The 13553-nt window shown below is 38.1% G+C and overlaps 1 protein-coding gene across 1 annotated transcript in view; it reads left to right on the forward strand.

The window, feature by feature from the left end:
* The window catches only part of UIMC1 (ubiquitin interaction motif containing 1), a 155553-nt gene that overhangs the window by 82093 nt on the left and 59907 nt on the right, over positions 1-13553 (forward strand). The window contains exons 8-9 of the mRNA XM_023515092.1: positions 5966-6030; positions 8047-8123. Of these exons, the coding sequence (XP_023370860.1) occupies positions 5966-6030; positions 8047-8123 (142 nt within the window). The remainder of the gene's footprint in view (positions 1-5965; positions 6031-8046; positions 8124-13553) is intronic.

Consider the following 13553-nt stretch of genomic DNA (forward strand, 5'->3'; position numbering starts at 1 on the left):
GTTGTTTGGCGGGGCTGGATTCAAACCCGCCAACCTTAAGTGTATGTGGCTGGTACATTAGCCACTTGAGCCATAGGCGCCGAGCCATGTTTGTAGTTTTATACAGTTAAGAAATGCTACTTCTTGGAAGGATACCTTAACTCCAAAGAGTGAGGTTTAATGATTTCTTATAATTCAAGTTATGCACTTAAAAGATCCCGGGGGCCAGAGTTCTTGTGTCAAGTTCTGTGTTGTGTCAAGTTTGAAAGCAATGCCTTTGGACTAGCCTGGAAATAAGTCAAAATCTAATGAGACTGAAGTTTTCTGACTTTTAACTTCATAAACAGGACACCAACATACTACAGATAATATTAGTTAGTACAACCCACTACAACAAACCAAATTAAGCTGGCTTAATTTAAATCAGAACTTTATTAAGGGAAAGCAAAATGTGTAATAAATTCAGGACTGTAACCAAACAGTCATGATGAAGGTACTAGATATCTATAATTTTTGTGTGTCTTGCTGTATTTCATTTGGTTCATTTTTCTCCGTGCAAACCAGCACCTTTTGTTTTTGTTTCTTATAATGTAAGTGGGAAACACCCATCCTAAAACTTAAATGTTATAGGTTTTAGGAGGTTTATTTTCTCCCAATTCCAATTTCAGATTTCTCGGAAAGGACTTAGGGCCCATTTGAGGTTAGTAACCCGTATCAGCCCAGTCAGTTGTGACCTGAAGTGGGTATGTGTCAAATTGTACAAATGGCTGTGAGCCCCTGCTAATGGGATGGAGGGATAAGGGACAGTCCTCATTAAAAAGAGACCTGGCAGACCCAGTAAGTATCCAATATAGGCATTAACATTAATTTTAGAAATCACTTACAAATGTTGTAAAATGCCAAAAAGTTTAAAGAGCAAAGTTAAAACATAATACCACCATCCAGTGATGTATTCCTTCATCTTTTTCTCTTTACTTATTTTTTTTTTAAACAATTTCACTTTATCACCCTCGGTAGAGTGCTATGGCATCATAACTCACAGCAACCTCAAACTCTTGGGCTTAAGCAATCCTTTTGCCTCAGCCTCCTGAGTAGCTGGGACTACAGGTGCCCTCCATAACTGTGCCAGGCTAGTTTTTAGAGACTGGTTCTCCACTCTTACTTAGGCTGGTCTCAAACTCATGAGCTCAAGCAATCCACCTACCTCAGCCTCCCAGAGTAAAGATTACAGGCATGAGCCACCATGCCTGTCTTTCTTTACCTGTTTTTTGTATGGTTCAGATCATATTGCTTGTATATTTTTAACTTAACGTTATATAAACATTTTCTTACATTAAAATTATCTATAAATTTTACTCATTTAAATTTTACTCATTTTACTTAATGACTGCTGTATGTAACTATTCCAGCTTATGAATCAACAAAATATTATAAACATTTTCCTTTTGATGGGTATTTTGGTTGTGATAGCTTTCTACTTGAACTATTCTTTATTTAAGATTGTTGTTCTTTTTTTATAATTAACTTTGTTATAATTAAAGTTATAATTAATCATAACTTTGTACATTGATGCATTTATGGGGTTCAGGTGATATACAATGTGAAATGTTTATATTGAACCAAGTAACACATCCATCACAATTATACTCATTTCTTAATAGTTTTGAAATGTACCATTGCATCATGCACATTAGGTGAAGTCCCCCCTCGAATGCCCTCCCTTCTCCCATATGCCCTTTCTCTCCTCTTCCCTTCTACTTTATGGACTATAGTTATGTTTTGCCATTTGTATGATTGTGTAGATGGTTATATATTGATTTCATAGTAGTATTGAGTACATCGTATACGTTTTTTTCCATTCTTGGGATACTTTACTAAGAAGAATATCCAGCTCCATCCAGGTAAACATAAAAGATGTGAAGTCTCTGTCTTTTTTATAGCTGCATAGTATTCCATGGTGTACATATACCACAATTTGTTAATCCATTGATGGAAGATTATTGTTCTTAAGGAAGGATATGGAGCCAGAAAAATGCTGGTTTAAATAGTTATGAACATAAAGATTTGCTGTTTATTCCAAATTGCTCTTCAGAAAGTTTGTTCAAATTTGTACCGCCTCTCTCACAATGTGTGAGAATGGCTGGTTCACTGTAACTTTGCCAACGTAGACTACTACCTTTAAAGAACAAAACAAAACAAACAGAAACAAACTTCATAATTTTATAGGCAAATAGTGACAGGCTTACAATTTTAATTTTGGCTCTCACTGTGTGATCCTTTTTGCTTTCAGAAACTGTGGGTGGAAAGAATATGTTCGTTCAACATACTCTGTTGAACACGGCTTTGCTGGAGCTGCCTGTGTTTGAGACTCCTTGGTTGAAAAGAGTCCTAGAAGTAGGAGCTCAGAAAAACATCCACTTTGGGGTACATGGCTTAGTCTATATTAAAGCTATTAAAATCAGCTTTAGAATCAGATGGTAACTTTTTTGACATCACTGAAACAAGCTAGGGAAGTTGTTAATAAAGGCTTACAGATCCCCTAGAGGGTCTTATACCAGGGAGGTGGAGCAGATAGTATGTTGGTGGATGCTGGAATTTGTTTCCCAGAAACGACCAGATTGTGTGGGTTTGTGAGAACTGACTTTGACTTGTCAAACTTCAAGCTGATATATATATATGCAAAATAATAGTTTGTTAATTTATTATGGAATGCTCAGTTCACCATTTACCCTACCTTCTTCTAGGATGAAGGTATCTGGAAGGCTAATATAGTAATTAAGAAATGGAAATTGTAAGGGATAATTCAGCTGGTTTGTGGAAAGGCCTCATAAGCTACCACTGCCCCACAACAGAGAACATTTTTGTGATAACCAGATGATACACCTATTCACTTCTCAAGCTGTAATGTTGAAGATACTCCTTGATTCTGAATTCTGGGATTTCTCTTTTTTAGATTCACTAATGCAAATTATCTTTTTTCTATTAATACGTGTATAGTTTTGTTTTTTGAAGACAGGACAGAGTCTCACTCTGTTGCCCAAGCTAAAGTGCTGTTGTGTCAGTCTAGCTGACAGCAACCTCAAACTTCTGGATTCAAGTGATCCTCTTGCTTTTGCTCAAGTAGCTGGGATTATAGGCACCTGCCACAATGTCCAGCTAGTTATTCTATTTTTAGTTGACAAGGGGGTCTTGCTCTTATTCAAACTGATCTTGAACTCCTGAGCTGAAGCAATCCTCCCTCCTCAGCCTCCCCATGTGCTAGGATTGAGCTACTGAGCTACTGAGACCAGCCAGGCTACAGCTTCTTTCAAGTTTCATTCCTCTAATATTTTCCTGCTCACTTTAATTAGATTTGGGTAGTCGAATTAAATTTTATTTGTTTGTTTACTATCTTATGTTCATATTCTGGAAGAACCTCACTATCTAGTGTTCAGATTACTGCCTTTGAGGTATAAGTTTAGAATGTAAATAGGTTATTGAAATGAAGACATTCTTGGGATTCTAGGTTGAAATGGTTGGAAAGAGGATCATTTGAGTAAACAATAACAGTAGTAGTTGGAGCATATATTTTGGAGTCAGTTCCAGCTCCACTTTCTTTTTCTTTTAGGCGATAGGGTCTCACTCTGTTGCCCAGGCTAGAGTGCAGTGACTCTTTTCAACCTTGAATTTCTGGGGTCAAGTAGTTGGGATTACAGGTGCACACCAGCATGCCTTGGTAATTTTTTTTCTATTTTTTTTGTAGAGATGAGGTCTCACCATGTTGCTCAGGCTAATCTCGAACTTCTGTCCTTAAATAATCCTCCCACCTCGGCCTTTTAACCTGTCAGGATTACAGACATGAGCTGCTATACCTGGCCTTCCAGCTCCACTTTTGACGAACTATGATTAGGACAAATTATTTAACCTCTTGAAATTTTACTTTCCTCATTTCTAAAATAAGTTAATAGTTTTTGCCTCACAAAGTTCTTGTGAGAAACAGAGGGAGATAATGGATGTAAATTAATTAGAGGCCTAGCACTTAATAGAGGGATGATAACTTTTTTTTTAAACAATTCGGAAGAGTTTGAGATACGCTTTAGCCTAAGGTAGAGATGTGTCTTATAACTTACTAGTGCTTTGCTTGCTTTTGAAGCCCAAGGCTTAGTTAACTAGTCTTTCTAAGAAGGTAAAATTCTACTAGGCGGGCACTAGGTGTCAGTATTTCTTTCTTTCTTTCTTTCTTTTTTTTTTTTTGAGAGTTCAAAAAAAACTGCTTAGTTCAAACAAAGATTAAGGTTAGGTATTTATTGTTATTATATTTTAGAACTTTTGCTAGTTTAACTCCCTTGATAATGACTACATTCCCTGCCGTCATACACCTTTATATTCCTTTTTGACTAAAGAGTCAATTTCATCTATTCCTATTTATTTTATCATTTACCTGAGTGGTTGAAAGATGCATAATTTGTTGTTTTTAGGTCATTTATATCCCATTAGGAAACCCTGAAAACTTCATCCAGTAGCTTTAGTGGAAGAAGTCTTGGCTTGGCACCCATAGCTCAGTGAGTAGGGCACTGGCCACATACACTGAAGCTGGCAGGTTTGAGCTTGCCTGGGCCTGCTAAACAACAATGAACACTGCAACCAAAAAAATAGCCAGGCATTGTGGCAGGTGCCTATAGTCCCAGCTACTTGGGAGGCTAAGGCAAGAGAATCTCTTAAGCCCAAGAGTTTTGAGTTTGCTGTGAGCTGTGATGCTATGGCACTCTACCCAGGGTGACATAGTGAGACTTTGTCTCAAAAAAAGAAATCTCATAGTCCAGGCTCTTCTCAGAAGTTCACCTAAGGAAGCAGTAGTTGCTTTTTCACAACTGCATTTTTGTTGTTGTTGTTGTTGTTGCAGCTGTCACTGTTGCTTTAGCTGGCCTGGGCTGGGTTCCAACCCACCAGCCTCAATGTATGTGTCCAGCACCCTACCCAGTGAGCTACAGGCACTGCCACACAGCTGCATTTTTAATGCCCTTGTGTACATCTACATTTAATGAATTGATATTTATACCAACTCTGCCATCAATCAATGAAAATAATCTTGTCCTGGGCGGCACCTGTGGCTCAGTGAGTAGGGTGCTGGCCTCATATACCAAGTATGGTGGGTTCAAACCTGGCCCCAGCCAAACTGCAACAAAAAAATAGCTGGGCGTTGTAGCGGGCACCTGTAGTCCCACCTACTCAGGAGGCTGAGGCAAGAGAATCGCCTAAGCCCAGGAGTTGGAGGTTGCTGTGAGCTGTGACACCTCAGCACTCTATCAAGGGCAATAAAGTGAGACTCTGTCTCTAAAAAAAAGAAAGAAAATAATCTCTTCCTTACGGAGTCCCTATTTAGTACATTTCCTAAAAGACGTCCTTATAGCCAGATATAAAACACATAGTGGCAGATTTGTAGCAAAAAATTTTTTTATAATATTCCCTTTGGATGTCCTATAGCTTGGTTATAGCTTGGTTGTTCTCAAAGAGATTTCTTCCATGGATTATAGTATTTATCCCAACTCAACATTTATCATTGGAAACTGAACTTTTCTCTGTATTGTCCCCTTCTACAATTCAAGCTTTATAATTGCTTTGATGAAATCATAATTCATTTGACTTACCAGTTAATATTTATATAGGTCTTATATTTTACAAAGTGTATTGCATAAATTATCTTTAATTCTCACAGTAACACTCTGTGAGACAATTGGTGATACCCATTTTAAGATGAGGAAGGAGATGCAAATGTGACTTATCCAAGCTTACAGTTAGTAGGTGATTTAGTTATAATTTAATTACTAGTCTTCTGACTCAATGGAGTATGCTCTTTTTATTGAAACTTATTGACTTACATAAAATGTTTCATTCTTATTGATAATTGCTAGGTGATAGCCTTGAACAATTAACTTTTTTAAAAAAGGAAAAAAAAAAACAGTTCATCTATGCCTGTATATTTAGGATATTAAATATTTCTTTGCAGTCTTCCCAGGGGCTATTTGTTGAAGAAACTTCTGAAGAAGGAAATTCTGTACCTGCCTCACAAAGGTGAGATTATGCATTACTATGGATCTGAATATTCCTCTGATGGTGCCAGTGTAAGGGAGATTAACCCATGCCAGAGAATGTTCAGCTCTTTTATAAGTGAAGACTAAGAAAAACGTTATTATCTCCAAGTTCTCAAATATGCATCTCATGGAAGCCTAGAATATCAGGGCTAGAAGAAAATGTCAAGGTCGTCTTGTCCACTCTGACTATCTTGACATAAGGACCATTGACATTATTCCTAAAAAATGATGATATCCTGCTACTCTCTTAACTTACTACACTAGCGTTCTGTGACAATTTGAAGGGTCTAGACTGATTTCTATAAATGGTCCTTCTATTCTTCCTATCTTATTTTTTTCACTTTGTTCTTGCTTATGCTTATTTTAACTGCATATCCGAACTGAAAGCATCTTTTAAGTTTACTCTTCAGATTTACATTCTCCTTGAAGCTTTTATATTATTCAGGCCATACAGAACCAGTATCACTCTCACTTTTCTCTGTGCTACTTTTAATCTGTTTTTATCTCACTTCTCCTATAAAGGGTTGTATGGGCATTACCTCTATTATTCTTGCTGATTGATTATAGGGTTACCTTCTAAGTCTTCTTACTTTAATAATAGATAGTGGTTGATTGATTATAAACTGCATTGGATCAGGCTTGTAGTCTCTTTCTTCTCTTATCTGATAAGCGAGTTTTGAGAATTTCTCAAGAGCTTAATTTTGTATTGAGTGACTATCATGTCCCTTATGGAAATTGAGGCCCAGATATCATTTGCTATAGTCTAGGTGGTGGTCTGTCTTTGGCTTTTGATTAACACTAGGTATTTCTTCTTGGGATGAAGAATAAGGCGTGGTATGATTCTCCTGCTGTTAAAACAGTTTGGGAAATGGTTTTAGCTGGAAAAGGCCTTCTGCTCCCTGTAGGCCTCTCTGCTTTATTGTGGGGAACCTTGTGCTGAGCAGATGTAGATTTTAATAAATGATTATACGCTTTGTCACCAGGAGACAGTTGGAATCGCAGGCAATGTGGTTTGACTTCAAATTGATTAGCCCTTTTTATAAATGTCAGAAAATTGTTTGGTCATGGACCCTTTGAAAAGAGCCCTAATGTTATATGCAGAGTAAACTGTGGCTGGCTTGGGTTTATAAAAAATGCTATGAGATGTTTTATTTAGAGGGAGAAATCACTTGTGGTTTCCTGTCAGGGTTTAGTTATTTATCATGAGTCAGTGGTAGCTAGTCTCTCTGTGGTTCTTGGTTGTTGTGAGGATTTGTGTTTTTAAGCATCCTCTTGCATACTTGATCAAACTAATTGTAAAGCTTTGTGAAGCATGAGGGTGCCAGCTCAGATGCTCAGATCTCTCAGCCATGTGTTCGTATTTTAGGAAGAGATTGCACTCCATGAACAGGCAGGGAAAACCAGGAGGTTGGTTGAGGGAAGCCATTCATAATTAAGTTTTTCTTGGAAGAGATAATTCAAGTATTTGAGCAGATTTTTGCTGTAGGGAAGTTTAGAATTTTATTTTGTTTTTGTTGCTTGGAAAGCATATTTTGAGATAAAGAGGAAATTTAACTGTAAGGTGATGGAAAAGCTAGTGTATTGTCAGAAGAATCTCCATATCTTCTCCTGTGAGTTCATAAATCTCTAGCCTTCAGAAGACTGAGAGATGGAGGCTATAAAACACCTTTGACATCTTTATATTGAAGTGAAGTTTTTGTCTTCTGTGATATTCACAGAGAGTTCTTACCCTTTAACCTTTCTTTGTGAAATCCCCAAAAGGAGATTTCTTTTCATTCAGTGAGTTCACTGAAACTGAAGTTATAAGCATGTTTATTTTTCCTATTTCTGGCCTGGAGTTTTCACTACTGATTCCTTGCTTTCCTGTTGTGTCTTTGTGGTTTTAGACAGCAGGTGTCAGATTACCTGTGGCTTTATGAATGAGTCACTATTGCTTTTGGTCCTGTGTTCTGATTTATTTTACTGGGAATTCAGTTGAGGTTTGATTCTTTTTCAGCATCACTACTTTGACCAGTAAGAGAAGCTCAGTTCTTATGCCAGAGAGTTCTGGAGAAGAAATCACTGTTTGTCCTGGTAAGTACCCTACTGTGATTTTACTGAATATCTGATAACTTAGCTATCTGCCTTTTCTTATGCCTATTAATTTTTCTCTGACTGTTCAAACCTCTCAGGAGGCTTATGTGTGACTAATAGGTGTACGAGTGTATCTCCATACATGTGTATGCATACCTATACATATACATGTGGTTTTTATTTTTTATTTTCTTTTTTTCTAGAAATCTGAGGATGAACACATGTATTTATTTTTAATGGACATTGGCTTTGATTCTCAGCCTTTTCTATTCTCAGGGATAATTTAGTTTTGAAGTCAACATGACACTTTTTTTTTTTTAATTGAATAGTAACTATGTACATTAATGCACTTCTGGGGTACAGTGTGGAGTTTTCACAAACAATCCGAAACACTTCCATCAAACTGGTTAATATAGCCTTCATGTAATTGTGTTGTCTTATTTGTTTACCAGCATTATCAGAGGTGGCAGTACATCAGGGATAGCACTTACTTAACTGTATATTCAGAGCCTTTTACTAGTTAGTTTTAATGCTGTCATTCATTGGGGTCTTATTGGATAAGGGGTCCAGAAATTGAATTTTGTGTATAATTCCTGTCATTGACTTATTTCTAATCTTAGAGAAATAACCTAGTCAAGTACTTTAGTTTGCTTATCGTTAATTGTAGAGATTAAAAAATACATACCTTGCTTTTGGCAGAAGAGATGCTCATTGAGAGTTATACATTAGGCTGGGTTTGGCAGCTCATATCTGCAATCCCAGTGCTTTGAAGGACTGAAGCAGGAGGATTGGCTGAGGCCAGGAGTTTGAGCCCAACCTGGGCAACATAGAACCCCCGCAAAAAGAGTCATACACAGATGGATTTAGATATACAAAATAATTTTAAATGGGCTCGGCACCTGTGGCTCAAGTGGCTAAGGCGCCAGCCATATACATCTGTGGTGGTGGGTTCGAATCTAACCCGGGCCTGCCAAACAACAATGATGGCTGCAACCAAAAAATAGCCAGGTATTATGGTGGGCGCCTGTAGTCCAAGCTACTTGGGAGGCAGAGGCAAGAGAGTCGCTTGAGCCCAGGAGTTAGAGGTTGCTGTGAGCTGTGATGACACGGCACTCTACCCAGGGTGACAGCTTGAGGCTCTGTCTCAAAAAAAAAAAGAAAAAAAAATTTAAATGCACTAAGATGCCTCCTGTCTAAGGGAACTCTTGAGCTGAATTTACATAATGCAAAGCATTATTTTGTCATATGAACTACTTTCTAAGGCATTGGTTTTGTAGCTTTTCTTTTCTTTTTTTGGCTTATCTAAAGATAGAACCCATTTTATCATTAACCTCATTCCTGTGAGATTGACAGACTTGAGACTAATGGTTAACATATTAACTACCATGTGAGTTGTATTTACTCTAGTTTTGAGCCTGGGCCTTATGAAGCATCTATAACTCCCACAGTGTGCACGTTGACTGCCACACTAGAAAAAAATTTTTTTCCTTAAGGCCTTGGGGTTTTATTAAGTCAATAGGTCAGGAGACATGTTAGTTAGGTATGCTTCATGAGGCCCTGTCCTCAAAACTATCTAGCATGAATTAAATACTCATAACCAGTTAATGTGTTTGACCTAATAAACACTGTGGTCCCAAGGGAAAATTGTTTTTTCCTATTGTGACAGTCAGTGTGTTAAACACCTTGGACAGCAAGGAGTTTATAGATATTACCATAAGTCATATGATTTTTCCCTAGGTCTCATATAGCTTGTAAGGGCTAGAGATACTTAGTTTTTAAATTTTAATTTCTTTTAGTTTTTTCCCCCACAGAGACTCAGACTTAGTGTATATGTACTGTATTTTATGGTGTGTAGTGTGCACTTTCTTGCTCAAATTTTTAAAGGAAAAAAAGGGTGTATAATATACATAGATAGTGTGGCTTAGGAGCTAGGGAGCCCCAGAAGGCCTCTCAGGGCTGCCATGCCCTCCCACCTGGGCCTGCTGGGCACACAGGGTTCTAGTCCAGGACGATCTGAGATCTAGTGGGAACTGGCCTAAGCAGCCTCAGTTGAGCACCATAATCAGGGAAAGGGGTGCTGGCAGGTCTGGCAAGGCTGACTGCATTCATACAGGGCAAGGGCCAAGGCCCAAGCTCCTGCTCTATTGCCATTTTGGCTGAGGCCCTCAAGGTAGCAGAGAGAGAAAGGATCCTGGGAGAGGAGGAAGGGGCAGCCTTCACAGAGTGGGTAGCTGTGATCTGCACATTTAGCAAGGGGGGGTGTTAGCCTTCCCCAATAGTGTGTCTACTATTGGGGAAGCTGTCTACTTTCTTGAGGGGTGCTTTCTTGAAAGTTTTGGCAAAAAATGTGGCATATGAGCATGTTATACATGGCAAAATACAGTAATCTAGGAAAGTACAGTAAGTATTTTTAAACATTTAATAGCCTATCATAAAGGTCTTTATTTTTCAAATTTAACTATGTTGATTTTTATTATTTATTTATTTATTTATTTTTGAGACAGAGTTTCACTGTGTCACTCTCGGTAGAGTTCCATGGCGTCACAGCTCACAGCAACTTTAAACTCTTTGGCTTAAGTGATTCTCTTGCCTCAGCTTCCCAAGAAGCTGGGACTACAGGCACTTGCCATAATACCTAGCTATTTGTTGCTGTTGTTGTTGTTGCACTTATCATTGTTGTTTAGCAGGCCCAGGCTGGGTTTGAAACTGCCAGTGTATGTGGCTGGCACCCTACCCACTAAGCTATGAGCACTAACCCTATGTTGGTTTTTGTTAAAGTGGTTCCTTAATTCATTGAAATGTATTTGGATTTTAGTGATACTACGAGACCCATTACCAAGTGTGCTCTGATGTCAGCAGGAGCACTCAAGAATGTAATGCTCTCTTTGTGAAAGGAAAGCTTTACCTCTGTGATTGAGACTGCTGACCTATGATATCTTTCTTGGAATTCACTCTGTCTGTTTGGGATGATGGCATGTGAGGTCACCATAGGATCTTGCAGGAGGGACCTGTAAATACACTGATCTTGAAAGCCCTTGTTAATGAGGGAAAAGCAAGTTCTTCATGACCGAAGTTAGATAGCTTTTATGATTATGACTTGCTGTCATTGGCTTGCTAATGCAGTCCAACTGTTTGCTGATAGAAACCACTTCTAAATGAGATTGTAACAGGTTTTCATTACATTAATGTTCTTTTGCTACCAGTAGAAAGTATTACTACTTCTTTATGAAGCCAAACTTCTTGTAATTTCAAAGTTATATATTTAAGTTGCATGAAAAAATTTATTCTAAATGGGTGAAACACAGATTGAGTGTAGTAGTCTATGTTGCCTATTCCCTTTTGTCTCATATTTCTCACAGTTTCAGGGGTTTGATATTCAAAACTAAATCTTTTTAGTGTTATTCACTTTATTGAAGGAGGAGGATTATAGCCTTATGTCCACATTTTGTATGCTACTAGAAGTGTTTGTTTCTGAGGAGCTAATGCCCTCAAGTTGTTGTTATAGTTTCACATTTTAGCAGTTCACAGAAAACTTAATTGAAGACTTTTTTTTATTGCAGTAGTTCAAACAGTGAATGCTTCTTAATTTTGAACAGATTGAATGTCTTTTTGATAATACTTTTCAGGGAAAATTAATGTTTTTGCTCTGGAATCCTTTTCCAGCAAGGTAGTGTGAGTGTATGTGTCTAGTTTTTGAAAAATTGTGATATATTAAAATATAGTTAATTCTAGAAATATATTTAATCTTTATTTGATGATCCAGAAGATATTTTAGAATGTTGCAAGTGCTTTATTTGCCCAACATTGGCCATTCATTGTATTTGTGAAGCACAGAAGTTAGAGGTATAGTAGGTACAGTGTCAGGCAACAGGGAATTTACTGGATTTGGATTCTGAGATACAATTTCTTGTCTTTTTTTTTTTGAGACAGAATCTTAATCTGTCACCCTGGGTAAAATTCTGTGGTATTATAGCTCACAGCAACCTCAATCTTTTGGGCTTAAATAATCCTCTTGTCTCAGTCTCCTCAGTAGCTAGGACTCTATTGTCCAGCCACAAAGCTTGGCTAATTTTTCTATTTTTAGTAGAGTTAGGGTCTCACTCTTGCTCAGGCTGGTCTTAAACTCCTAAGCGCAAGCAATCCACCTGCCTTGGCCTCCCAGAGTGCTAGAATTACAAGTGTGAGCCACCGCACCCAGCCCACAAAATTTCTTGCCTTAATTTAGGCTTCTATAACAAAATACTATACTGGCTTATAAACAACAGAAATTTTATCTCATAGTTCTGGAGATGGGGAAGTTCAACATCAAAGAGTTGGCAGATTCTGTGTCTGGTGAGAGCCTGCTTCCTAGTTCATAGATGGCACCTTCCTCCTGTGTCCTCACATGACAGAATGAGAGCTAAAGAGCTCTCTGGAGTGGTCCCTTTTGTAAGGGCACTAATCCCATTCTTAAGAATTCTCCTCTTGTGATCTAATTACCTCCCCAAAGCCTCACTTCCTAGACAGTCACATTAGGGGATAGGATTTCAACATACAAAGTTTGGGAGGTACACAAATGTTTAGTCTATAACACTTCTTTTCCAGATTTGTTGTTTTTTGATATATAATTGCTCTTCTTTTATTAAGTGATAGGTGTCTGAAGTGGAGGCTGATAAAAAATAAAAGACTATGTAGTAAATATTTTAAGCTTTTTGAGCCATGCAGTTTGTTCAAACTACTCAGCTCTTCTTTTTAGTGCAAAAGCAGCCATACACAATACATGGAAGAATTTGTGTGGCTGTGTTCCAATAAAATCTTACTTACAGAAACAGGCAACTGAATGGATGTGGCCCTTGAGCTATCTATAGTTTTCTGGCCCTTACACTAGACTACAAGTGACCCCCTGACCTTATATCTCCATATTACTAGTAGCTTTAACAATGCCTAGGACTTGCTATTTAATTAGTATTTGTTGAATTGATGTTGAATTAGTAGATGCTGCCTAAAGAAAATATTGAAGAAAGACATCTTTGTCTCCAGTACATATTCTGTTTCTGTTCATAATTTCTGGGGTGCTTTTGGTTTTTGGAGACAGACTCTCACTCTGCTGTCCAGGCTAAAGTGCCATGGCATTAGCCTAGGTCATAGCAACCTCAAACTCCTGGATTCAAGTGATATTCCTGCCTTAGTCTCTTGAAGAGCTGGGACTGTAGGCATCTAACACGATGCCCAGCTAATTTTTGTTTTTAGTAGAGACAAGGTGTCACTCTTGCTCAAGCTAGGCTCCAACTCCTGAGCTTAAGCCATCCTCCTTCCCATAGGTGTGATCCATGGCGCCTGGCCAGCATTTTTTTTTTTTAAACAGAGCCTCAAGCTATCCCCCTGGGTAGAGTGCCATGGCATCACAGCTCACAGCAACCTCCAACTCCTGGGCTCAAGCGAGTCTCCTGC

Source organism: Otolemur garnettii, unplaced genomic scaffold (assembly GCF_000181295.1).
Source record: "Otolemur garnettii isolate 467f Iridium unplaced genomic scaffold, OtoGar3 scaffold00003, whole genome shotgun sequence".
Classification (NCBI taxonomy): Eukaryota; Metazoa; Chordata; class Mammalia; order Primates; family Galagidae; genus Otolemur; species Otolemur garnettii.